The sequence below is a fragment of the Haemaphysalis longicornis genome, unplaced genomic scaffold, assembly GCF_048455015.1.
Source record: "Haemaphysalis longicornis isolate Haplotype H1 unplaced genomic scaffold, Haemaphysalis longicornis Haplotype H1 scaffold_4, whole genome shotgun sequence".
Lineage (NCBI taxonomy): Eukaryota > Metazoa > Arthropoda > Arachnida > Ixodida > Ixodidae > Haemaphysalis > Haemaphysalis longicornis.
In genome coordinates, this window is record NW_027526361.1 from 3,383,521 (window position 1) to 3,410,763 (window position 27,243).

General features: G+C 50.3%; 1 protein-coding gene and 1 pseudogene across 8 annotated transcripts in view; both read left to right on the top strand.

Annotated features, from left to right (window-relative positions):
• Window positions 1-3,016: 3,016 nt before the first annotated feature.
• Window positions 3,017-27,243, top strand: part of LOC144178120 (calcium-activated chloride channel regulator 3A-1-like) — a 48,952-nt gene continuing 24,725 nt past the window's right edge. For 5 of the 7 annotated variants that reach the window (XR_013323951.1, XR_013323950.1, XM_077705658.1 and 2 more), the window contains exons 1-6: window positions 3,123-3,378; window positions 5,636-5,736; window positions 6,313-6,424; window positions 9,507-9,740; window positions 15,761-15,945; window positions 16,948-17,065. Coding sequence is in view for 5 of the 7 variants with exons in the window: in XM_077705658.1 (XP_077561784.1) it covers window positions 3,262-3,378; window positions 5,636-5,736; window positions 6,313-6,424; window positions 9,507-9,740; window positions 15,761-15,945; window positions 16,948-17,065 (867 nt within the window). In the remaining 2 variants the exon portion in view is untranslated. Of the gene's footprint in view, window positions 3,379-5,635; window positions 5,737-6,312; window positions 6,425-9,506; window positions 9,741-15,760; window positions 15,946-16,947; window positions 17,066-27,243 lie in introns of all 7 variants that reach the window. The other 2 variants (XM_077705660.1, XM_077705659.1) reach the window with 2 other exon arrangements.
• On the top strand, window positions 20,535-22,331 carry LOC144180255 (uncharacterized; annotated as a pseudogene). The gene is made up of 3 exons (XR_013324353.1): window positions 20,535-20,924; window positions 21,028-21,352; window positions 21,626-22,331. The product of XR_013324353.1 is annotated as an uncharacterized LOC144180255 (transcript).

A 27,243-nucleotide genomic window follows, 5' to 3' on the forward strand; every position in this document is an offset into this window, starting at 1 on the left:
TTGAAAACACCAAATGTTTTCGGACTCATTTCTATAGTCTGTCGGACGCGGGCTGATATTCCAAAACCATCCGACGGTTTCAGGTTTATTTTATTAAATTTTGTTGGTTAGGGGCGGGGCTCGGGCTTATATTTGAAAACTTTGTCGGGCTCGGGCCGGGCCTGGGAACTGTGGCCTGTGCAGTGCTCTAGCGTGCATCAAATTTGAAAAAAAAAAAAAAGAACGGAAAAAGCGCACCACGCTGCTTCTTCGGCTAAGACAACACGGAAGAAATCTTAGCAAACAAAGTATCCACACGCTAGCCTCGATCACTAAAGCACGACACACACGGTCTGCTTGGTTGGCCAAATGGGTTGAAAAAAATGAACAATACATGCCCACGACATAGCTGTACTTTTCCCGTAAAAGCCTTGCTATATTACTAATAGCATTTGCAAAGCTATTCAACGGGCATTCGCCACACGATGAATTTACACTAAACATTGGGCCCATCTCCCCGCGAGGGGGACTCGAGTAAATGCGTCGCATAGGGGGTGGGTGTATTGCGTTAACGTTTAGTGTTTGGGGAGTTGGTGGTAGTGAATGCGTTGTATCAGCAGCTTCTTGACGTAGTTTGAATGAGTCAAGGATATAAAGCGCGTTCGTAGCCTCACATTCTGTGTCGGCTTTGTGGCGCAGTGGGTAGAGCACCATGTACATTGCGTTCCGCCCGCAGGGTTGAGGGATCGAAGCCAGGCGCCGGATAGTATTTTTTTTATATAGTGTAGGGGGAGGGGTTGGCAGCAAAAAAAAAAATGAAGAAATGAGCAAACAGTAAATACACGACGTAGGTACCTTTCCCATAAAAACCTTGGTACATCAAAAGCATTCTCTACTATTTTTACACGAAAAAAGAAGAACTGTCGTTCCTCGGAGACTGACCGAACGCACGCCTGGCCGCCGCTTCCGGTGGCGAAAAAGCGCTCGGTCGGGGCACGCGAGCGCCACCGCGTGGGGTTGACCACTGCTTTTTCCACTGCCCAAGTATTCTAGTTCACTGTAGCCCCTAGCATCCCAATGCATTGCAAAAAGTGTGGTAGAAGTGACGTCATTTTTCTTGAGCCCTTAAACAGTGTTGCGTACTTCCTTACGGCTGCGTAGGCTAAACCTGGCAAAATGCCACGGACAATTTTTTACGGCGCTTTGACTGTGGCTTCCTCGCTACGTTGGCAACACAGCGTACAGCCGCTGGGGCGTCGTCGTCGTCTGCAATCTGTGCACTACAGCTGATTTCGCAGCGTTTCTTCTACTGCCATTTCATTTGTGGTATCCTTCAAAATCGACACCCGATGGTTAATAATCGGCGTGGTCGGTGAGCATAGTTGCCGTTATCTGGTGGCGATATCTCGTCGATTCGCGCAGTGGTTTTCCATCCTTATCGGTCTGCCGGTGAAAAGGTGCGCGTTGGCAGCTTCGGCAGTGTCCACCCGCTTTCTGCGGCGATTTGCTTCAGTTGGGAATCTATTCTCAGCGAACACAAAACAAGGTGAGGCATACACGTAGTGCTTCCGGTTTGCTCGACAAATAGCGCATGGGCGAATATACTTACCCGTGAACCGCGAGCGCGACAGACAATTCGGCACGCAACAGTGAGGCATCTTGCAAACCACTGCAGCCACTTATTCACGTGAAGTGAGATTAGGCAGCTTTAGTTTCACGAGTGTGCAGAGTTCAAGTGCGCAAACGTGAAAAGCGTACGTAGTCCACGCGCACGTAGTTTGCAATCGTGCGCGACGCACGCCGCGCGTAGGGTGCCTTAGAGTTCCTGTATATAGCTCCCGCAGGCTCCCTGCGGGAGCTATATAAATGAACTCTAGGGTGCCTGGATTCCTAGCGCCATCTACGAACAGACACTGCAGTAGCCACTCGTGATCCCGCGAGCCTGTTGCTATGACGACGACTACAGTGAACTAATACTTCTAGTTCACTCTAACGACGACAAACGCTACTTTGCAGGCTTAGAGCTGAAAAATCGTCCTTCTATCTCAAAAACGAAGGCCGTTTGTCGATTGAAACTTTAGGTGAGGGTTAGAATGGCCAAATTGAAGGCGAAATCAACAACTGAGAACATGACATCACACCGAGGAATCAGCGACGAAGCTGTTTTCGCTGCGAAGCGGGAGGGCAGGGCGACGCCATGTTAGTCAAATCAAACCGGAAACAGCAGAGGATAGTGGGAACAAGGCTCATGTCATGGCGGCTGTGGCTTCACAAACGTGACGTCAGGGCCTCTCCTAACCTTTTCAGCTTGCGCCACCTAGCCGTTTCGGATGATGCCGATGACCATGCGGTCGGCCTATGCGGCATACCTTTTTTTTCTTTTTAAGCTATACTGAAAAAAAAAACATTGCTCCTGGCAGTGTTTTTTTTTTTTTTTTTTTGCTGTCTCCGCATTGACTGGGCGACCTCGCAGGCTGCGACGGTAGGTCGAATTAACCGTTGCGCGCTAAAATTTTTCCGAATTAACGAGATTTCCGCTCCATTGACTCCTGTATACAATTGTAGGGACCATGCATGCAGGTCGAATTAACCGATTTTCCGAATTAACGGGGGTCGAATTAGCGAGCTTTCACTGTATAAGTATTGTGCGGCAACAGGCGGTGCAACCATGGATGCACACATATATTCTGAAGCAATCCCGTGGTTCGGCTTCACCACAACGACATCGACTGACGAATCACGCAGCCAACAATGACATTTCGGCGACTGACGATGTCGGGCATATGATTTGCCTCAAAAGTTCGCTCCGCGCTGCGGCATCACGCAGTGCAAGCGAGGCGTTCTGCATTGCGCAGTGCATGCCGGAAAAAAAACATCGTTTGGTCAAATAGAATGCGCGTTGCTGTCATTCGCCGAATTCGCTTTGTTGGCGGCACGGGTTGATCCCTCGCGTGAATTGCGGTGAAGCCAAAGCACCAGATTCCCCTAGAGCGCCCGGGCTTCATTCGTGCTGACGTCAGGGCTGTCAGGGCGCGAGTGGCAGGCGACGCTCGACAAGTGGCTCCCCGCTGTCCTGGTCGTCGTGCGCGCAGGTGTACCCAGTCAGCCAGGCGAAGGGCGTGTCCGGGACGCTGTCGCTGTCCGACGGCAGCCCGTGCGCGACCACGCCGGCGGGCATCGTGAGGCCGGACTGCCGCCTGTACGTGGACTTCGGCAACAGGGCCGAGCTCAGGAACCTGCTCCGGATGCCGTACGCCGCGTCTGTGAGTGAATTCACGCTGCATGCCTGTCAGCAGCCCGTCAGGACCGCGAAGAAGGGCGCCAAAGCTCTACGGGACCGCTTCATTGTACACAAGAGCATCAAGAGACTCGCCGAGGGGGGGCAGGCGTCAGGGACTGGTAACTGCATTCTCTCTCGCCTGACCTTTTATTCTTGTCGCCGGCCAAGCACAGACACGATGAGCTGATGGCTTATCTAAACTTTACTCAGTGAAGCTGTGTGTCCTCTATCAGGCAAATGGGCTGGGAACAACTTCATCCGTCGGGCTTAAATTCATTTCCTCTTCTTATACACCATTTTCCATAAGCAGCCGGGAAAGGAGGAAAATACTCTCAAACCAGTTCTCTCGGCGGCCGACCAGCGTTGCCTGTGCGCGCTGGGCTGCTAACATCGCTCGGCGCGGTGTGCTCCGCTGCGTAGTTCAGGAGTATTTCGCACCGTGTGCTTAGTTTTTGCGGAACTTTAAACTGTTTTAGCCAATGATGCGATGCCGTTCAAGGCGCAAACGTCGCTTGGTCAGCACTGCGCGGTGGTGGGTTATTGAACAACCAGAGAAAGCGAGAAACAGTCGCTGACAGCACGCATGTGCACGACACTGCCTGGAGAAAATGCAGTGCGGTTGCGGCGTGTTTTTGCGGCATCGCTTCCCAACGCACACCGAGTTGAGATATCGGTGGATTCCATTGATAAATCGCAACGACTTTGTACCGACGACCAACTCCAGGGTTTGTTCGGTGCACTTGGACGGCAAGCAGACGGAGCAAAATTCATTTATCACACGCAAAGCTGAGACAGAGAAGGGAACCCCCTGAAATGTTAGAAGCAACTTTATCCTTTACAATACAGCATTGGTTGATTGATCAATTGATTCATTATGTTATTTAACGCCCCGACGCTTCATGGGTGATGAGGCGCGCCGTAGTGAAGGGCTCCGGGTTAATTTTGACCACCTGATCTTTCACGAGCGGCGATACAATACAACATTACAATAACTTCTGGTTCCTTGTAGTCATTAAAATACCATATATTGTTTTGTCATTACAGCCGATTGGCATTAAAAATCCCCTTTTCATCTAATCTAACCTTTAAAATCACGGCGTTCTGTTTACATTTTTTCAGGCCAACGCATTACACTGCCAAGCGATATGAAAGGATAACTTTCTCCTTCGCACACTGCTGGTCGATAGCAGGATAAGCAGGCAGCCCAATGTGGAAACGCAGCTCCAGATACGCGTGAACGCTGCATTTGGAAAATAGCTCAACCTGTTCACAACGCGGTCAAAGGAAAAGCTTTTAATCCTTTTGCGTTGTCACGGAATCTAAAAATTACATTAACAAAACAGTTACTGCTGGTCGCGTAAAGCATTTGTGGTGCAAGCAGTGGTTTCACAAAGGTGGGCTCCGAGCGAGAGGCCACATGCGCTACGCAAAGTTAGGTCAATCATGATCACGATCATGATCGACCAATATTAACTCGCCCGAACGTCGGCCCTTCTGCTCAAACTTTGAATAGTGATTTGACTGGTTGTGCGGTCGTGTTATTTCTTCGCCCATGAAATTTCGTTTCGTCAGTAACCGGCATAAGTCTAGTTAAGAAAGATTATATTGCATTGCAATGTCAACAGCATAGCAATCGCCTCGTCGGAAGTCCATCGCGAGTGCGGATCAGCGTGACCCACATATGCTGTGCGCGCTCCGCGTTCGACGTCCACGCTTCCGCAAACATGACTAATCGGTGCACAAAACAAGCACGGTGGCATTGAAAACACGTATTTACTCCCCGATATCGATTTCTATGTCAGTCGGTGCCATGCCGGTACATTTGCATCGCGGAACTGTGGGGCACCACCGGCACCACTACCACACTGCTACTGCTGCTCGCAACAGCCGGGGTCGGCATTTTCCGCTCTGGCAGCAAATTAGGACCTAAAACCTGTCCGCAGATGATGAAAACAAAACAGAACACACACACACAAGCACTGCAACCGCTAACTTAACGCCAAACCACTATGGTTCACTCGGCAATGCACGGGTACCGAGCAGACGCACGGAAAGAACGGAGCACTTAACCGCCCAGCGCGGAGGTTTCGGCGGTCGCTTCATAGACGGCGCTATCGTCTGGTCGGAAAAAGCAAATGGCGGCGCCCACCTCTAGCAAGGAAAATGGTGTATAGACCCAGCGAAAGGGTGCAAGTTGTCGTGAAAGACGCTGTCCGTATAAAAATTTTACTCCATTAGAAGAACCTCAGTGTGGCAATCATCAGCAACTCATTTTGTGATCTCAGAGTATGATATCGAAAGCACTTGGACATTGCATAGCCACATGTGGCGAATGGGATGTTGCGTGGCATGCACACCTTTTCTTTTTCTTTGCAGAACAATCCCACGCTGGCGAGGTACCTGCCTACGCAGCACAATGTCCTATGCAGGAAAAAACCGACTGCAGAGCTCATCTATTCTCACGAAGATTTCGCTTTGTAAGCACCTCCTGTTTTTCGTCTCAAGCGTAAATTACTACCTTCGAAGCATTGCGGTGAATGTAGCACTCTGAAATTCACACGAAGAGGTAATTTTCATCGACTACACTTTGTACCAATAACTTAGTGCAGCTTTGCAGGAGTCGCGAGGGGAGAATAGGCGCTGCTAACAACGTGCATAATAAATTAGTCCTAAGGCGCCTTTGCTCATGCAAGCAGAAGACGTGACCACGGCAACCGCAGAGGAACACCTGGCCTTTTCCATTTGCCAGTCCAGAAGCATTTTTACAGCTCATGGGCAGCGCAGAACTGCTGTCGAAGGGAAAATTCTGTGGGCAAAAGAAAAATTCGCAGCCGCCCTAGAGCAGTTGTGGGCGGTTCCAAGTGGCAAAAGGAAGAGACCAATTGTCGCCGGTGCATCTGCAGCCCTCGCTGGGCAATGCCGCCGCCGCGTCCGCTGTTCTCGCTCTAGCTTTTCCCAACGCTTCGCGGAGTCCGTCAGACGGAGCCGATTGTCGATGTCGGTGCATTCCTGTGCGCCGGTTCTTTATGACGGCGTTTGCGAATTGCGTGCAGAAATCGCGAGGCCCCCCCTTCGGCGGGCCGCACCTCGTTCCGCTTCGTGCAGCCTCGGGCGAACACCAGCGTGCGCGTCGTGCTCTTGCTCGACACCTCCGAGGGCATGTGCGTGAGTACGACGTCTCTGCTCAAGGACCGCACTGCTCACCAGGTCGACCGCGAAGTGTTGGCCTCGTTTGCGCCAACAGTGTATGCCCGCGAGTGGTAAAGCGGCTTGGGTTGGAAATTGAAATATTTATAATCGCAGCTGTTAACGTGTGTGCGTCCGTGCGTCCGTACGTGCGTGTGTGTGTGCGTGTGCGTGCGTGCGTGCGTGCGTGTGTTTGTTTTTGAGACACCCTTTAAGAAAGGCGAAGTTACAGGGGGCCCTGTTAGAAACTGCAGCAGTCTTCTTCTATGAGGAAGGAGCCTTTGAATGAGTAGAGCATCCATGTTGGTCGACACTGCAGCAGCAGCAGCATTGTATCTGCGGCCTGTCGGAGCTGGGGCGGAGCTGAAAACTTGGCAGAGCATTCCGCCCTTCCTGCGCCTAACGGCGGCTCGGCAACCATGATGAGCGGTTTTTTGAAACTTTTGATTTCAGCACACGGTGTGCGTTTTACGCTGCTGCTGACGGGTGATTCCACGAGAGAACGAACATGCGTGTGCACCAGTATTGTTTGTTTTTTACCATTTTTATGAGTTATGCGTGCGCCAGAGAATAGCCTAAAACTACAATCCGGTTTCCTCTAGCGTGCGTCCTTCGCGAGAAAAAAAAAATGCAGCGTTGGCGCGGGTGACGCGCGATTTCCGGCAACTGCCGTTTTTTCCACCTTTAAGACTTCGTGCACGGCTAGGTTTGATTGTTTCCACCAAAATATGTTTGAAAACAAAAACTACACCAAAATGAGAAATACGTCAAGACAACGCCTCCGTTCTGCCGTGAATAAAAAATGAGAAAAAAAAATTCTGAAATCGGGCTAGGTTGCCGCTTACTTTGACGCCTTTTCCCCGAGAACAAAGTGATCTCAGATGTTGATAGAATAGGGCTATGAGGAACGATGGCGGTGATCGGACTTACTCTGGACGATGGCCGCGATCGGAAGTGAAATAACGCGGACGCCTGATAGTTTTCTGGATGACGGGGCTCAAATTCAAAACAATTTCTTTTCTTTTTAAGCATCTCAGAAGACATGATCAGAAACACAAAATTGAAGCGAAATGCTTATTAGATTTTCCTTGACTTTTGCACATTTAAACCCAGCACACCAAATTTCTTGTAAGGGGCATGTGAGAGTTCCCCCTTGATACTTTGCTATGTAACCGAAAAATAGACAGGGGTGCACCATAAAGACTACAAAACAAATTTTAGACAGCTCAACATGTTAGGTCATTTATTACAACCGACTCTGTACTTGGCCTCACGATGAGTTCACGCACTCACGGCGTGTCCCGGGATGGGCGCGTCACAGCCGCTGCTGGCATCGTTGTCGCCCATGCGCAGAAGCCCGCTACCTTATTGCTTATTTCAATGGTCGGTATATTTCCACCCTCGGGAAAAATGGCTGGAGCGCGCCAAACTTGCGGAAATGCGCCCGTCGAGTGCTATGGTTACCATGGGCAGATCAAATGCACCCACATTGTCGCACCCGCCCGAAACTGGGTCACTTACGATGGTCGTCACACCAATAAAACTTTTTTCACCCTGCTTTTTGTTTTTGCCAAAAGAAAAGTTCCTCCCGGAAAGGCGTGCTTTTTTTGGCGGGTCATCGCCACAGGTGTAGCTGTGCTAGTGTTTATTCACTGAAACGCCACCAATAAAAAAGGGAAAAGAATGCGGATTTCTCTTCTAGAAGGACTTCAAGGGCTTGAATGTCCCTGGTGCAGCCGCCAAATGCGGACAGGCACTATTTCATCAAAGCGCCAAGCCTGAAAAGCAGCGGCAACAGCGGAGCTCACGGTACGGTGAGGCATCTAGAGCGCGTGATTTCAGCCGCTTATGCCGTCGGTGCAAACAAACTGACGCAACATGTTTTCCAGCAGAGAAGTCTCGTTTCACCAGTTTTGAAGGAAATCGAGAGCGTGTCTTTTTTTTTTTTAGGTTACGCTTTTTTAGAACAAAGCACAGCAATTTTTTTTGAGCATATTTATATTTTTTCTAGACAAGCGATATTTTGCAGATATGTTTACAAAAGCTCGTCTACATTAACCATCACTTCTAAGTTAGCAACGATTGCCGACAAGGGGGTGTCAAAGTAAGCGACAAGCTAGAGTCTGGCCGGAATTCACAGTTAATTTCTAATTTTTTTTTGTTCCCGGCAAAACGCGAAAGTTGTCTTGACCTGCTTGTCATTTTGGTTTAGTTTTTGTTTTCAAACATATTTTAGTTAGGACGATCAAACCTTGCCGTGTACAAAGCTTTAAAGTTGGAAAAAACTGCACCCGCCGAAAATCGCGCGTCACCCACGCCACCTTCGCAATTTCTTTTCTCGGGAAGTACGCATGGTAGAGGAAAACGAATTAAAATTTTACGCTATTCTCTGGCTTGCGCATAAATCATAAAATACGGTAAAAACAAAAAATACGCGTGTACACGCATTTTCGTTCTCGTGGAATCACCCTGACGTAATTGATGGTTTACCTGACTTGCACGAACTCAGCGAGCCGCTAGTAATGGCCAACCGCGTATGTTCTATCTCACCGGAAGTCGTGGCCGTATGTGGTTTTTTGCCAAATATGGAATAGACAGCTGCAGCTGATACGCCTAGTTCCGACCACTGGATTTTTTTTTTCTGCAACCTACAGTCACTCGTGATGGGGGTAACGAAGCTTGTGGGGCGAGACCAGCCTAGCTGCATGGCTATGCGCCCGTGTGACAGTAGTGGTGCATGTACAGTCCTCAAAAGTGTTAACGGCAACAAAGAAGCCGGTGCCAGCCTGTTGACAGAGTGACAGCTTGCGAAAGCCACCGGCGCATCTTCGGCGCCTGATAATCTTCGCCCACGAGGCTCGCCGGCTTCTGCGCTAGGCTGCTCCAGCCCATGCGCACTACCTCGCTGACTTTCCCGTGCACTATCGCATGCTGCCTCTCTGTGCACAGGCTGGCTATTCAGCGCACAAATTTGGGCTGCTTGGTCGAAGTCGTAGGCTGGCACCTCGTTCTTTGTTGTTGTTAACACTTTTGACGACTGTACACGCGGCGGGGCCTGCAGGGCGGCGGCTGGATGCGCCTGGTGCACCTGGGCGTGTCGAGGTTCCTGCAATGGCGGCTTCCCGAGGGCACCTCCTCGGTGGCTCTGGTGGCTCTCGCCGGCGACGAGGCGCGCGTGCTGGCCAACCTGACGCGCATCGAGGCACTCTCCAGGCGGGCCCTCAGGCTCCTGGTGCCTTTCGACTGCGGCCGCCGCGGTGTGCCGCTGGCGCAAGGATTCGCCGCGGCCACGCAGGTATTACCTTCCCGGCAACCTTTGCTGAGCCTAGCTGAGCCAAAGTTGGCTCAGGAAACTTCGAAATCGCTGAGCCAACTTCATCTTGAAAACAGGCGCGGATGGACGTTGGCTAAGAAAAGATATGCACAGGCCGACGCGCTACTAGCAACTGGCAACATTTGTTAAGAAACAGAAATATATAGGGCGACCAACCGACATAATCCAACTGATTAAGACTTATACAGAAATAAAAATTACTCCAGACATTAAAAAATACCACCTATAATATGCTATCACCGCACGTGTCGTCCAAGAAACGCCAACTCTGCGTCTTGCGACTGACTGAAGGATGACTCACGCACATCGACCCCTCCCGGCTGATATTCCAAGCTTCCTTTGTGTCCTGCCCCTGTGCCTAAACAACACGGTTGTTTTTTCGAAAAGGAGTTTGCACCCCCCTGTACAGTGCTCACGGATTGAAACGCGGCTAAAGTGAACTGTTCACTTTAACGCGACACTCCGAGCGCGTGGCCGCCGCTACATGCAGCGCCGCCCGTGGACGCCCGTGGAAGCTAGGTGTTGCATTGCGGTATAGCGCGAGGATGAGAGCGTGTTGACCGTAGGCTTACTACTTCCGGTTGCCAATGAGCGGGGCTGTGGTACCCCGCAGCGACAGCGGGGCGCTGCGAGCCTGGAGCGCTGGAACGCGTTTGTGCGCCGACGGTAGTAGCCCGGCTGTGCGCGCAGCCGATTTCGCGACATTGTGTGCGTGCGCTCTTGTTACGCGTGCCCTTCCGATGCGACCCAGTAATGTTCATGTAATGCACGGTCATGCTTATCTGAATAAAACGAGCGGCTGCTCGATGGAGCAGCAAACTTTATTCCAGGATGTAAACTAAAAATAAGGAAAGACGCATTTTCAGGCACGTTCGCGTGTGCTGCGGGGCATTAGTACTTCGTCGGATCTCCTCTATTTTTTTTAGTTTATATCATGGAATAAAGTTGTCTGTTTCTTCGAGCAGACGCTCGTTTTATTCAGAGAAGCGTGACCATGCCTTACATGCACATTATCTGTGTCGCATCGGAAGGGCACTCGTAGCAAGAGCGTGCGAGCAGACGATGTCGCGATATTGGCTGCGCGTACCGCCGGGAGGCTACCACCGGCGCACAAACGCGCTCCAGGCTCGCAGCGCACAGTTGTCGCTGCGGGGAACCACAGCCTCGCTTATTGGCAACCGGGAGCAGCGAGCCTGCAGTCAAAATGCTCTCATCCTGGTGGTATACCACAATGCAACACCCAGCTTCCACGGGCGTCCACGTGCGGCGCTGCATGTACCGCATGCCACGCACTCGCAGTGTCGCGTTTCAATCCGTAAGCACTGTACCTGACACTCTTTACAGTGCGAAGCCAGGTGCGTGTAAGGCCTGCCCACCAGCGAACAGTGATGTTCCCGTAACCTTATGTTCAGGCATCTGCCTGTTTGCCCGATGTAGGCCTTGCCAAGGGTGCAAGCAACGAACTGCTTTCCATGTTTCACGTGGCAGCCTTTTTTGTGCCGCCCCGGTGTATCAATGCGTCTACCAACGGCAGAGCACATCTGGCCTACTTTTTTCTCGGCAGAAAACACAACGTTCACGCCGTATCAGGAACCCGCTCTCTTGATGCCATGAGAGAGCCAATGAACATACGGGATTTTTTCCACTCTTTTTCTTTCTTGTGGGGCAGGTTTCGAAACAATCGTGTCATTGGCTTGCTTGATGGCACGTCTGATATTTTCGCACGTGGCTGCAATAGCGCCATCCGGAAACCCCGCCTCCTTCAGTCTTTTAACTTGGCAATCAAAACTATAGTGCCCATCAAGTGCGTGCACGACTTGTCGAGTGCTGACCGTAAGCATGCTATGCTATTCTTAAAGGGAGACTGAAGTGAATTTGTCAAGCTACCGTTTTTGTTTGCACTGAGGAGACTGGCTCAAATTAGCACACTTTTCATCGTTTATCCGGTTGACAAGTCGGTAATTATTTAACAAAGCGCGAAAGAAGAAAAACTACCATGCGCGGTTGGCGGCGGCCGCACCAACTAAAGGCTGTGACGTCGGGAGGAGGTGGCACCGTGATTAAACGATGTCCAAGGTTCATTCAAACAAGTTTCGGTTTCGGTTCTGTAAAACAACATGCTTGGCATCCGACGGCATCGTTGGATGGACATTCTCGATATCTCAGTAATCGTCGTACCGCGCTTCTGCCATGATGTCGGCTGTAAAATGCATTAGATAAGCCTCCCAGGACGGCTTCGAATCGTAGAAACATAGAGTTTCTTAGTAAGTATTTTTAAGCAGTTTTGGGGATTTGCTTTCTTCACTATGCATTAACACGTTTACGAGCTACAAGCAAGCCGAAATCCTGCCTGTTCTGCGGTAGCCGTGTTTGGTGAAACAGCAGGCAGTACGTGATCTCACCTGACGTTGCTTATGCCGCAGTCGAAGGACGTATGACTGAGCGGGTAATATGCCGCCGCGAAATTTGCAGCCGACGAAAAGAAGAAACAAAACATTTTTCGACGAAGACAATTACAGATACGGGCGCTTGTATACTTACTAAGAAACTATATGCTTGTATGCGTTCTATCTTGTCATCGTCCACGATGACAACACAGACGGCCTTGACGTGAGCCGCGTAGACGCTAGCGCCAGATTCCTCTTTAGTGTATATTGTAAGAAACTCTATGCGTAGCATTCACTAGCCGAGGCCTACGCAGTGGATGAACGCCCTCTGCGTTCCCGCAGACGCTCAAATGCCATGCTCTTTTCCCCCATATTTAGAGCTCCCTCACTCATGCCCCTATCGTAAAAAGCGTGTTCGCACCAGGCCAAGGGTCTGTTGATTCTGGCCTGTGCCCACTGCCTGCAAGCCGTCGGTGCTTATGGCAACAGCACGCCAACGAGAACTCGCTAGCGCGTCAGTGTCGTCCTGCGCGCGTTCTGTGAACTAGTTCGTGGAGCATTGAAAGTTACGGCCCAAAAAATGTGTACTCAGAAATGAAGACATGGGCCGAAAACGAAAAAGTCAACTTGTAAAAAAGAAGAATGTGCCCTCGGGGACTCGAACTCGTGACTTGCCAAACACTTGCAGCAAACATTACTAGCGCACCAGACCACTCTGCCACGGGGCGAGCTCTGCTGACCTTGCAAATATAAGGTATACAATGTATAACCAGTTTACACTTTTATTTAGTTTTAGCATTTCATGCAGCTTGGGTGACTATTTGTTGTACTGCGCTCGTGCAGTAAGCGTCCCCCAAGTTTTTACAATATCTCACGTCTAGCAATTGCATTTCTTAGACGGAAATGCGTTCGCAGGTGCGTAGTCGTGCTGCTGACCGCTATGCTTGTTCGCCCAGCGCAAAAAAAGTGCTTCCTGCACCCTAGTTTTACGCTGTACGGTAAAAGTATCAGTTTATTTTATTTCCTTAGTACCTATATTGACTTCGCTGACTCTTCTCCCGCCTTCAAGTGGCCTTAGATTTTCCTACTGGCGCACCAGTCAGCGAAGCGTCGCATGTGCGCTTGTGCAACGCTTGTGTGAAGCGACCTCGACTTGGAGCTGGATACAGTGTACAAACTAACAAAGTAAACAAAGGCACATTCATTCATTCACAAACGTGTCCTGGCTTCGCTTCAACTGAGTGAACGATTTGCGCCTACCTGTCGGTGCCGGCGGACGAAACGCTGGGCTGACTGACTCTGTTGGAAGGTCGGCGAGCCGTGCAGTAGCGCAGCCAATTGCCAGCTCCTCTCCTCCTGACGTCACACGAAAACGCCACCGAAAATGGGTGAGGGTTCAGAGAGGAGGACAGCATTTTCGAATTGATTTTTCTACTAAATAAATTCGCGTAAACGCGCTAAGAGTGGTCGAAACAGGGCCTGGGGACTCCGGACTACAATTTGCGCTCCTAATCCCGCAATCTTTACAAATCACTTCAGTGTCCCTTTAACCAGCCGGGAAAGTCCTGAGCGATAGTCAAGAAGCGGCTTTGTTGTTCTTGGTGATTGCATCCAACAGATGTGGTCTTTTTCGAAAGACAGGCACACATCCAAAAATTGCAGTTTCCTTTCCTTTGGCACTTCAAACGTGAAAGTCAGTCCCAGCCCGATTTTTGAAAACAGCCCAAGCACTTCCTCACGCGTCTCATCAAAGCGGATTGAACTAACACCAAGTAGTCGTCTACATACCTGTACACTTTGTGCACAAGCCCGTCCAAATGCACCTCAAGTGCCTTATCCACCTTCGACAAAAAAATACTGCTCAATATGGGTGCCACCTTCGAGCCAACGCACACTCCCGATCTCTGAACATACGTCTTACCCTCCCAGCCCACGTATGTATGCGTCATGTAAAACAACAAAACCTCTAAAAAAACTCTCCACGGAAATTCCACATTTTTCAACGAAATTAATTTCGTCATTATTGTATATGCACTCCTTCACACTGCTCATCAACTCACTGTGCGGCAACGAGTAATACAAATCTTCCATGTCAATGCTAAACCCATAAGGCGCGTGTAGGTCTCCCTCCCTTAGAAAACTGACCACAGCAGAAGAGTTAGGAATAACAAAAGGCTCATCCAATTTCAGGCCACTCAGGTGCACCTGCAAGTACGTAGACACAGCACGGTACCGCGTACCTTTTTCTGAGATAATGGTTCTAAAAGAATTGTCTGGCTTGTGCGTTTTTACCGAGAAAAACGCTTCCAAGGATGTACCTTGTAGCTGCTTCACTTCACTGCACACCTTCATCAAGTTCACCCGATTGAGGAGTTCCAATACTTTCTTCTTCCCACCTGCCGGTTTTTCGCACACCTCCCTAAAATGTTTGTGCACAGCAGCGCAGGCTTTTCCTTGAACATACCACCAGGAATTACGACGAAAAACCCTTCTTTGTCGGGTTGTTTGTTGTTTAGGCAAAGAGGCAGGACACAAAGGGAGATTGGAATATCAGCCGGGAGGGGTCGATGTGCGTAAGTCATCCTTCAGTCAGTCTGCAAGACGCAGAGTTGGCGTTTCTTGGACGACACGTGCGGTGATAGCATATTACAGGTGGTATTTTTTTATGTCTGAAGTAATTCTGATCTCTGTATAAGTCTTAATCAGTTCGATTATGTCGGTTGGTCACCCTATGTATTTGTTTCTTAACGGAGCCATGAAGAGAAAATACAACTTCGTTTAATTTGAAAGAACTAGGATTCAGTATCTCACTCAGCTCCATTACAGCCACAAAAGATGTGTTTTAACGAAAAAAAGCAAGAATTATTTTAAAATGTTCGAATTTTGCGCCACAGTGACGTGTTATGAGCAAGAATGACGTCATATGGGCCAACAATAAAACATAATTTTCAGTGCGTTAACTGCACGTTAGCATTCAAGTGATGCGGTCAAATGGAACTAGAGGCCCCATTACAGACGTCCAGTCATGTGTCGGCGCGACAGGTGAGTTAGGCGGCCGCCAATCGCACAAACAAGGTTCCGTGACGTCATAGAAAAGTTGCGGGGAAATTGGCTAGGGGGTCGCGACTGCTTAACACGTTTTCTTTAACATCTCCGTTATTTGTTCGAAGATTACGATGGGATTGGTATCATTGTTATCGGGACTAAGCAGTCTTTCTAATAAACCCAACTTGGATTTTGTCTTCATGGCTCCTTTAATAAATGTTGCCAGCTGCTAGTAGCGCGTCGTCCTGTGTATATCTTTTTTTAGTCAATGTCCTTCCGCGCCTGTTTTCAAGATGAATCAACACCAACTCGCCCAACTTTCCATCCTGTTGAACCAACTTCCAAGCCAGCCAACGTTGAAGCCAGCCAAGCCAACTTAAACCCAAGCCGAAGACGGCTTGGCTGGATTTGAAGTTGGCCTCTCCCCTTCGAGGCCATCGTACTTCGCACATGTATACAACAAACTAACCACCGTTCATGTTGTCATTCAACTCTCTTTCGAGTTCCCCAGCGTGTCGTCTCCTTCCTCGTTTCCCTCGGCGCGGGCAGCTGCTCACCTCCGGGGGCGCCAGGTCGGCCGGCGCCAGCGTGGTCCTGGTGACGCACGCCGAGCAGCTACAGGGGGCGAACGAGACGCTGCAGCTGGGCCCGCAGCTCTCCGCGGCCGGCCTCGTCCTCAGCACCGTGGCCCTGGGAGCCTACGCTGACGCCGCGCTCGAGCTGTTGGCTGGGAGGTGCGCCTGCTGCAGCGTCATTGTTATTGGCGCTCCCCTGCGACCTCCGTGGCCTGCACGCATCCACTTCACCATCCTCGACCTTTCGGGCGTGTTTGCTAGAGTGGTAGGATTCGAAATAGGCACACAAGCTCGTCAGTTTCTAGTTCCTAAGGAAATTTGCCATGTAAAAGGCAGCAAGAAATCATCCTTTACATAATGCTTCAGCGATCAGGTAGCGAACGAGGTTTGAAGCAAAGGGACCGAGAAGCGTCTATGGCAACACATTTTGCTCTCGGAGACACGCTGCTAATTTAAGACACGGAGCTAAATGTAAAACGGCTCCCCCGAGCTGTGAGCTGCGCTCTCCGCGGATCGCTGACATTATATTGAGATTGTGTAGCACCGTGGTCCTCAACCATTTGCATGTCTAGGAGCCCTTCCAGTCTTGAGAGAGTGATGGGGCAGCATACGTGCCTTATTGTCCGACAAATCTTGCAGCTAAAGTCACCCGTACACATATTTCTATGCCGGCCTTTCGTACGTGTGGCTTTCTCGCACCATTTATGTGTTCTGCAAAAAGCCGACTATAAATTTTTGCTAGGCCTGGAAGTTAACCGCACATGCCTTGAGGCAGAACCGAATCTCGTTTTTGCGTTGGCGGCAGGGTATGGCAACAAAACAATAGAGGAAACAGGTGCACTGTCGCGGAGGGACTCGAGGGCCCCCTGAAATGTTACACCAGTAATTCGCAAATGAGAGGCCGCGGACTCCCATTTGGGAACCACTGGTTGTAGCATACATTGAAGCGCGATCGACTCGTCTGCGCTGTTCATGATCGGCAAGAAGGCTATGACAATGTCGCAGCGACGCATTGTGCAAGGTACAGAGGAAACAGGGCGCCGAGCTCCCGCGAGTGGTGTTTTTGTGTGCACTGGCTTTCAAGGATGGCCACGCTTGTTGCCGACACAAAGGTTGGGAAGGAGCTCTTTGGACGACCCCGCGGCGCGCGCCCTCGCGCAGGACGGGTGGCCTGAGCTTCTTGATCGCCAGCAGCAGCGACACGCACGCCTCGCTGCTCGACGACGCCCTCGCGTCCGCGGCGCAGCAACTGTCGGGGCCCGACACGAGGGAGATCACGGTGCGTACCTACACTATGTGCCATGTGCTCGGGAAATCGAAAGTCTGCACGAATTTCACAGCCCGCACAGGTTAAAGAACAATTTCCAGTGCTTGAGAGCCAGCCAGTCACCCTACGCAAAACATAGTTATTGTTCAACTAACCGGTATATGTGAGAGCGTTCTCGTGGCCAGGGTCTAGAGGACCCGCCGCGGTGGTTGCTTGTCAGACTAAAGGCGAAAAGCAAAACGCCCGTGTGTTAAGATTTAGGCGCGCGTCAAAAATATCCTGCAGGTGTTGGAAATTAATCCGGACCCTCCACTACGGCTCCTCATTGCTTACGTGTTGCTTCGGCGCGTTATACCCCGCAATGAAATCCGGATGTAGAGTTCGCGTCTGCATTGCAGCCACCCGTAACACGACGCCGAAGCGGAACTTCCCGTGGTGGCTGTGGAGGCGGAAGTACGCGCCGTAGACCAGCCCCTTTGAGTGAACCGCACGCATGCTGCCTTGTGAGGGCCTCGTGCGCATGACCCTTCCCCACGCCGTCTCCTCCACAGCAGTAGAAGCGGCCTGATGTCCTGCACGCGAACGAAGGTTTGATGGAAGCACTGTTGTACAGCAACGCTGTCTGCCTCTAGCCCCTGCATGCATCCACCTTATGCCGCTTATAGGGGGCAGGGAAGTGGCCGCCACGGAAACCCGGGTGGGAGAAAAGGCGCCTCGCAAGAGAGAGCGGCGTCGGCGCCACATTGGAACCACGCAGGGGGAGGGGTGGAGAAGGTGCGGCGCAGCAGCAGCAGAAACTCGGTGGAAGCGGAGGGAAAGTGGGAGTGGCGTCAAACGCGACACCGCCGCTCCCGCTGCCGATCGCCTATTCGCCGCGAGATCGACATGTAGGTGGAGACAGCGTCGCGCTTCTAGTGTGGATGCTCCGCTGAGCGGCTCCGGAGAATGTACACTGTTGGCGCGCTTCGTGACTTTTTCGCGTCGTATGTGCGCACGAAAGGCGCAGACAAGAGTGGTATGCTGTAGTTCGGTTCCTCAACGTACAATGTACAGCATGGAAGCGGCAATAAGTTTTCATTACTACGCCAAAAACGCGGCGACCCATAGGGAACCTCAGAATGGCCGCGATAATGACAATGAACTTGTACGCCTCGGCTCGTAGCAAGCTCGATCTTTCCAGATTATGGCTTTGAGCCTTCAATGAAAGAATGAATAGAAACAAATCAGGAAGCCTCGATCTCTGGAATTCTGTTTACAACAGCGGTTTCAATCGCTTTCACTGGTAGCATGACGCATTCTTGCATTTGTGGGATGCCTGAAATGGTAACACCAGTTAACTGCCCGACATTTTTTTCTAAGACCATACGATATTTTTGTGTGTTCTAAAGGCAACATGGAATTACTGAATTTTAACCAGCGCAGAGATATAAATGCAACCGTTCTAACGGGTCCATTGCGTGCAGCTTTAGTTAAATGAAATTTTAGTGACTCTGAAGGCAGGTTTGATGAATAACGGTGCCGCATCACTTAGTTAAGGCTTTCGTCGCAAGTGAACTTGCGAATTAAATTGCTAACGCGCCCAGTACAATCAACAACTCATGTTTAGCTAGACTTTCACAGTGACAACCAGATTTCTAGGGTGTAAACCAAGCTTCTGGGGCCTCACAGTGAGCGCAGATTTTCTCTTATGGCTGCAGTGTTGACCATTTGCATTCCTTTTAAATCTAACAGAACAGCGAGATGTGTTTGCATTCGTGCAAATTAAGTTGCCCTGTTGCAGATGTAGTAAAACGTTCCTTTTTATTTCCCGTTACAAAACAGCGCAAAGGGTTCCCGGTAACTACTTTGGGTTGTAAACTGAGCCTCGCTTTTGTCTTGGCATTTAATTCTTGATGATTGGTTAAAAAAGCCTCGGATAAAAGTTTTGTGTGCATTTCGTTTTCTTTTTTTTTTTTTGGGGGGGGGGGGGGGGGGGTCAGGCAACGTTCCAAGCACAGCGAGAAGAGAATGCATATAACGCGGAAAGCCAAACGTTGGTTATCGGTATTACTTGCAATTGAAAGTGCGCTAGGCGTCGTGCTCCGTAGCGGGAAAAAAGCAGTACTTCAACCAGTACACGCCAGTATATTCAAAACTGATCAATTTACCCCCCTTTTGGCCCGAGATTGTCCAGGAATTGTGGCTCGCCTTTTTAAAAATTGCACTTAAATCGAGCATTGGAAGGGGGGGGGGGGGAGTCTAGCGAGTCACGGCACACACATGTGGGCACAGGCACTCGGCCGCGCGGCGGCGCTACCTGCGCGGCGGTGCCGACTCCATTTGTGCGGTTGAGTTGTTTTGCGACGGCGCACGTACGGCAGGGCGACTAACGTGGTTTGCTTCGCGCGGACTCGCTGTATTTGTTTATTTCTTGTGTTTCTTCGAACTGCCGCGGCTGACGTTACATCCACGCGTGTCTCACGTGTGATGCGGTGGTGTGTGAGAACACCGTGCTTGTGGATTGTGCGAGTGTGTGCCCCGCGTCGAGCTGAACGCGTGACCGTGCTTTCAACAGTTGACTCCCGCTATGAAGCTGAGTGACTAGGCGAAGGGTCTGTCGCGTTGTGGGTTTGCTAACGCCTTGGCCTAAGTAGTTAGCAGCTTCCGCCTGTGCGGTTTACGGCTGCAGCAACCGGACGCGCAACAGACCGGACGACGAGAATTTCAAGCGCGTCGTTTTTTTGTTTTTTGGCATACCTAAGCCAAGGCTGGGGCAGTGCTCAAAAACGGCAGACATTTCGTCCAGAAGAAGAGCGCTCTGGTTGCAACGAATTCGCCGGGAAGACGTCGATGATGAAGCGACTCATTACCGAGTCTGTGGCGCGCACTTCGTTACAGGTGAGGATGATGCGGAATCAATTCTTTCATCTCGCGCTTCGCCCTTTGCGCAATAGTACTTGACATCTTCTCTGTTTAGGTCGGCCAGCGTACTTCATCGACGAGATGAACCCCGATTGGGCGCCCAGCCTCAACCTGGGCTACATGTCGACCATGATCGACAAAAAACAAGCTGGGGACAGGTACGAAAGTGCTTTGTTTTCTGCCGCTGTAACAGTAAAGATGTAATGAAACCTAAACGGCTGGGATAATGTCTGTCCAGATACAAGCGTTGCCAGAACAGGGCTCGCGCGAGGTCCGAGGCAGAAGTTTCACGTCAATGTCACGTACTGGGTCCCCAAGACACGAACGTGATGCCAGTCGCCAGTGGAAGTTCTCTCGATATGACCGTAGCCCTAGTGAGGAGCACCTTGGATCAATCACTTTACTACCTTTTTTTTCTAGGCACTAACGGCCCGTTGTGCGAGGAGGAAGAGACTGACCGATACGAAAGTGCGTTTCCTCATGACCTGTAGTTTAAGTTTTCAGGCTGCTACATTTAACAGTGATGAGCTCACGCGGCAAGTTGTTCATCCTCGGTTTCTTTTTTTTTTTTTAGCTGGTGAGCAGTCTTTATGCCAAAAAGAGCCAGCAGCCCAGCATGAAAGTACGTTGCCTGTTCGAGAGCAGTCTTCATGCCAAGAAGAGCCAGCAGCCCAGCATGAAGTTATGTTACCTGTTGTTCACATTGACTACTACATTACAGCAGTGGAACAGCATTGAGTTACTATGGCAGCATGCCTTTTCACTTAAACTTCAGCTGCTAGCAGGCCGTTCTGTGTGGGACCACTGGCAACACAATCTTGGGCCAACACAAGTAAGCCTAGAAGTGTTTACCAATTATTACATCTTGCTGCGTAGCACCACATAGCTTGACAATACTTTTTTTTTTCAGCTGGCAATTCGTCTTTCTGGGAGCTATCAGACAATGAAACAGGGATGGCTGCACCAGATGGTAAGTTTTTCACGAGCACAGCCTCCGAGTGTCTGTTTATTAAACAAAGTCATTTTGCAAGCTTTGTAGTGCAGTGCAACGTGACATAAAGTTGACCATGCAGGGCTTGAAGGTGAAGAAGATGCATCAGACCAGGCAGCTCGCATCGCATCCCTTGAACAAGAGAATGGCCGCCTACAATCAGAGGGTGTCACGTTAAAGCAGCAACTTGCAGAGAAAAACCTGGCCGAGGACTTGCTAAAACTCAATGAAGGCATGGTAGCCTTTTATACAGGGCTGCCAAATTATGAGGTTTTAAAGGCAGTGTATGACCTCATAGAATCAGATGTGCACCACACTAGCCGGAAGTGCCTACCAAAGTTTCAAGAAATGGTGGTTTTCTTGATGCGGTCGAGGCTAAACTTGCATTTAGAAGACATGGCTTACAGGTACCATTTCTCATGTTTGCACGGACCATTTTTTTCTTCTGCCACGCTTCTCTGCCTACTTCCTGCTGCCTTCACCACGGGAATGGTAATCATTTTAAGCTTTAGTGTTTACGACTCAGCTAATTTTTAGCTACACTTATCATTTATAGAAATGCGCTTCAAGCAGTGATCATAAAACACTTTGGAGCTTGCATTGCATGTACACCCAGCAGTTAGCTTCACCTTTTATTTAGTGCATCAAGCGTAATGATTTTCATTACTTCTGCTTTCCAGATTCCATGTCTCGCAGGCCACCGTGACGCGTATAATAGACAGTTGGCTTGACGCAGCCTACACAAGACTCACAGAGCTAGTTTCGTGGCCCGAAAGGGAGGAGCTTCAGAAAACGATGCCAATGGCGTTCAAAAGCCCCTTTGGCAACAAAGTTGCAGTAATTCTCGACTGCTTCGAGATTTTTTTGGACAGGCCGTCTTCAATGGAGCCACGTTCACTGACATGGTCCGCGTACAAGCACCACAATACCGTGAAGTACTTGATAGGGATTGCTCCACAAGGAGTAATTACATACATTTCAAGAGGGTGGTGCGGCCGCACAAGCGATTAACTACTCACTGAGTCGTGTGGCATACTTAAGAACTTGTTGCCTGGGGACTGTGTCCTAGCCAACCGAGGCTTGACGATAGGGGATGCTGTTGGCATGTGTGGAGCAAAGTTGGAGATTCCAGCTTTCACGAAAGGGAAAGCACAGCTGTCTGCGTATTCTGTTGAGGCTACACGAAAGCTGGCGAATGTGAGGATTCACGTAGAGCGGGTAATTGGAGCACTGCGAAACAAGTATTCATTACTTAAAAGCACTGTTCCCCTCGATCTACTGCACGTCAAAGAAGTTCACGGAAAGAAGGTGACTACACTTGATAGAATTGTGTTCGTCAGTGCTGCCCTGACAAATGTGTGCGACTCTGTTGTGCCCTTTGATTAGAAACGAAAAAGTAGCGTGGCTGCCTAACTTTGCATATTTTCTTCTGTTAATTGGCCAACATTAAACTGTGGCCTAAATTGTATACAAGCACATTCCACAATAGAGTTCATGTTTTGTCCTCATTCGGTCAACTTCACTGCGAGCCTTGTTGCCTACATTCTTTGTAAAACCGTTTTCTGGCCTTTGGTGGCCTCTTTAGTCCTACACAAGCAAAGTGGAATCATTTCCTCTCGCATCGCTTGCAGTCAACACTGCACCATGTCGCCATGTTCAGGCTCCCCACAGTAGCAGTACAGCTCCTCTTCAGGGGTGTCGCCCTGCACCACTACAGCATCGAGCTGCGCCTGTGCAGCCTGAGCGGTTTTTCTCCAGTAGCCGAAGCGGAGTTCGGGAAGCAGCACTTTTTGAAAGTAGAGAGTGCACTTCTCCAGCATCATGGAGCAGAAGTTTTCATCCAGGGCGATCCTTTCGACAAACATGTCCTCCACTGTCCACACAACAAAGTCACAGTAGTTGCGCTTGCAATCAAATATCTGCATTTGCACTTGGGTGTAGTAATGATGACTCCTTGAAAGTCTTGCGTCTGCAGCTTCAGGGATGAGACACGATGTGTTCTTTTGTGAAAGCTGCTCGATGCAGGAGTCTTTAGCAGAAAACGGGCACTTCACCTCCAGCACGCCACCACCACAGCAAGCACAATCGATGAGCCCATCTGGTGTGGCAGCCAGGAATGGGAACTCGGGGCTTATGTGCAAACCTGACGCACTGCAGCGAAAGTCCGCATGCTGGGTTGCCACGGCTGCTACATAGGCCTCTCTAGCTTTTGGCTCATTTTTTCCCCCAGTCTGTAGCTTGCGAGCTAAATCTGCAGTCCTCGGGGTGGCAGATCTTCTTAAGAAGAGACTGTGAAGGTTTCCCAATCGATGTGGCACACAACGCTCGTGCGTTGGATGCCGTGATGCGCCCAGTCCGAAATTGGTGCCATTTGGTAGATGCTGCTTGCGCCCTTGTTAAATGCAGAGCATTTCTTAGCCTCCCCTCTTCCTGCGTCGGACGGCGTCCACAGCTCCGCGTCCGCAGCAGGTGCGCCTCTCCTCCTTCCCTCCTCTCTCTCAACAGCAGCTGGCGCGCGCATGCGTCGTAGTCAGCCCGTTCGCTCCGTCGCGGTCTCGGCGTAACAGGTGCGTGATAGTAGCGCAGTGGGGCGTGGAAGGGCGCGCGCTGCTTGCGCATGCGCGCTCTCCCCCCCCCCTCCCCCCCGTACTGCTCTCCCTCTACTGCGCGCGCTGCAAATATAAAGCGGCTAGCGGTCACTCGTGCTTCAGTCACTGCGTTGCTCCTTCCTTCCTTGGTTGATGCTCGCTCCCACGTTTACTCGTGTCTGCTACTCCAGCATCACGGAAGAAGCGATGGAAGCAACACTGCCTTCAACCAATACTGAGACCCCAATGCTCTGCATTTACTCGTGTTCCCCTCGCGGGAAGGCGCGGGAATTTTTTTGCTTTTCTACCAGCACGCACATCTGTAAGCAAATGCCATCCTTTATCGACTGTTTACAGTAACAGCACATCAAAAGCTGCTTTTTTTTAAAAAAAAAAGATTACGTTGTCCTGACAGTAGAATCCAACTGAAATGCTACTGCAGCTAATCATACTGTGCTTCAACTGTAGGGGCAAGTGAAGCCAATTCGAAATGAAAAGTGTCACGAGTAAACCAGGTCAGGTGCTCATTATGGAATCTACTGCATGGTTTGAATGTAATCACAATTCGGTGCCTAGTTTCTGTCATTCTTGACCTGTAGCTAGACAGGGTGGAAAAAAGAATGGCAGGCTTACCTCGGCATCAGCCCCAAGCTGCTCGGACACCTTAAGGCACTCCTCCAAAACCTCCTCCAATGACTCTGGGCAGTCGTCCTGGTACAGGTTCTGCAGTAGTACTTGTGGAAACTTGGTGGCCAAAGGAAGATATGGCTCGGAAAAATCTGGGTGCAAGGCTAAAAGCGTAGGGCGACTCTTTGACTTGCTCAAAGCAGAATGAAGCACTGCCATCTCGTCCCGTGTGGGGACAGTAATTGGGTGTTTGGCACATTTACTTGGCTTGCGTCGCAAGTCGTCGTTGTCCATGCGGCGCTTCTTCATTTCCGAAGATGAAAAGTCAATTTCGGCCACTGGACGACAGTCTAAATTAACAAGGTGGGGTGGCAGCCAGGCATTCTCCTCGTCAGTGCAAGAATGGCCGTCCCGACGTCGCGCGAGTACTTCAACGTAAGAAAGCACAGCTGCGATGTGAGAGCAGGCCTCTCCAAGACCGGCCATGCAGGTGCAATGTGCAAGAAGCACTTCACCGTCTCGTTTCACGAGCAACCACGGCATCAGCGACTTCTCGCGGAATGCCTGCGAGTGGCGAACCTGAAAGCAAGGAAATAGAGAAGGTATGGGACATCTTGAAGGTAGCGCACTTAAACACGGACACTAGCGAAAGAAACGACACGTTTCTTTCGGTAGTGTCCGTGTTTAAGTGCGCTACCTTCAAGATGTCCCATATGCATTACCAACTAGCCCACTTGTCACTTCTTCTAGAGAAGGTACCAGGTTTTTAGGCTCATGTCGACGGCCGAGATACACTTACGACTGCCTGCGATACGAAAGCAAACTGCTCACCTTTTGGACGACGACGTCAGTCTGATCGTGCACGACTTTGAGGAGAACGTGCTGAACGAAGCCACTGGTGAGGTAATTGTGGGCGTCCAAGGATTTCTTGGCCTTCAACTGTTCCCTAGTAACAAAGCTAGTTCCGTCAACCAGGTAGTCTCTGATGTCAGCTTCGTCCACACTGGGAAACAGTTGAAGGTCATCGGTCAAGTCTTCCTCGCCCCAAGTCAGTGGGTCGTCGCCGCCGCACCTTCTAATTTTGTAAACGTACCTGTCGCGATCGTCTCCCCCCAGCCCCTTCGCATAGTCACTCAGCTTCATAGCGGGAGGCAACTGTTGAAAGCACGGTCACGCGTTCAGCTCGACGCGGGGCACCCTCTCGCACAATCCACAACCACGCCGCAAACGTGGGCGACACGAGGGTCCCACACACCACCGCATCACACTTGAGACACGCGTGGATGTAACGTCAGCCGCGGTAGTTCGAAGAAACACAAGAAATAAACAAAAAAAAACGAGTCAGCGCGAAGCAAACCCCGTTAGTTGCCCTGCCGTACGTGCGCCGTCGCAAAACAACTCAACCGCACAAATGGAGTCGGCGCCGCCACGCAGGTAGCGCCGCCGCGTGGCCGAGTGCCTGTGAATACACCCTATACCACGCGATTTTTCCTCCTTCTTTAAACTTAGGCCCATCTTAAAGGGTTAAGACGTGACCATATTAGGCATTTGGTTAGGCTGAGTGAAACACATTTCCGGTCCAGGTGATTTATGTCGGGATTTGAAAATGGGATATATGAAAATGACACAAGAAACGCCACAGGACAGACGCAGACTCACAACTGCGTAATTTTACCGAGAGATCCCCCTGAAATATTCTTGCGCACTCACAGAAACGTATTTTAAATACGTAAAATTAGCATATAAGCAACGACTGTCCAAAAATGGTATTTTCGAAAAGGTACGGGAAGAATTCCATCACACAGGCGCTTGCGGGTGTAAAATACGTCACCCGTGATGTATGAGCGATAGCACACGGGTCGTGAGCGGTGTAACTGTTTTTGTTTGTTTCTTTTTTCTATAAGGACACAGCGAAATTTTACAAGTGTGTGGCAAACGCACGGGTATGTACAGGTTTTGTCGCTCCTTACCCGTTTCGTGTATCAAACTTCTATCCTTTAAATAACCACCACGCCACCTTCAAAAAGCACCCTTTGACGTTCCCGAAACGGCAGACGACTGCACTTATCAATAAAAAAAATGCAATGTGTCGAAGGAAAGTTTATAGCATGTTTCACACTCAAGCAATGAACACGGCGAAGATGTGTCGTGGAATTAAACCAGCGCATAACCCGCAACTGCCGCTGATTATTCCTTTCTAGTGGAAATGCGCAAGCAGAGGTAACTATGTAATTGCTTACTGCCAAACAAGTACACATGCTGGCTGTTTTATCGTGTGCAGCACGCGTTTTGCACCGGGCGTAACGTGAATGAGCAGACGACGCGAGAGCACCATCCACACTAGGAGCGGTTAGTCCCGCCGCCGCCAGGGGCCGACTGTGTTCGGTCTCGGGGCGACCCCGCCAGCCAGCAAGACGCCGACGGCGGCGTCGCACTTTTAGATGCAAAGCATCTCTTATTCGACCCTCCGTCGTCTCTCGGCGTCCGGCGTCCGCACCTCTCCTCCTCGTCCCCCTCTCCACGCCAGCTGTGATAACGCCGCTCTCCTCCTCGCCGCTCGGCTCATCTCGTGCCGGCTCAGGAACACACCGGCAATACTGTCGCTCCAGGGGCCCTATTCTCGACTGCACAAATTGCCGGCAATTCGCCATGTTTTTTTTTTTGCGTAAACACGACGTAAGCAATCAGTGACGTGCTGCACCTATAGCTATGACGAGATGCAGTGTAATTTGACGATTCACTCATAAAGATCGCTACCAAGGTATGAAATATTGCGCAAGAAAGATATAAAAACACTTGGCATGTACTATAAAAATTAAGACGATAGCTGCGGTTGACAAGAAAAACACATTTGTGGAGGTCAAATTTGGCGTCAACACCACAAGGCGATCGAGTAACGTTGATCCAAAAGCGAGCGAAAGGCGGATGTCAAGCTAAAGAACATCACACAATTTTTATACCGTATCTGTTCATTTCTTTTAATCGCTTTTAGTAACATAGCTGGGCTCTCTGCTTCAATGCAAGCTTTGTTGCGTTATCACCTTCCCTGCCGCCACCGCCGCCACGCCATCGTCTGTTGCTAT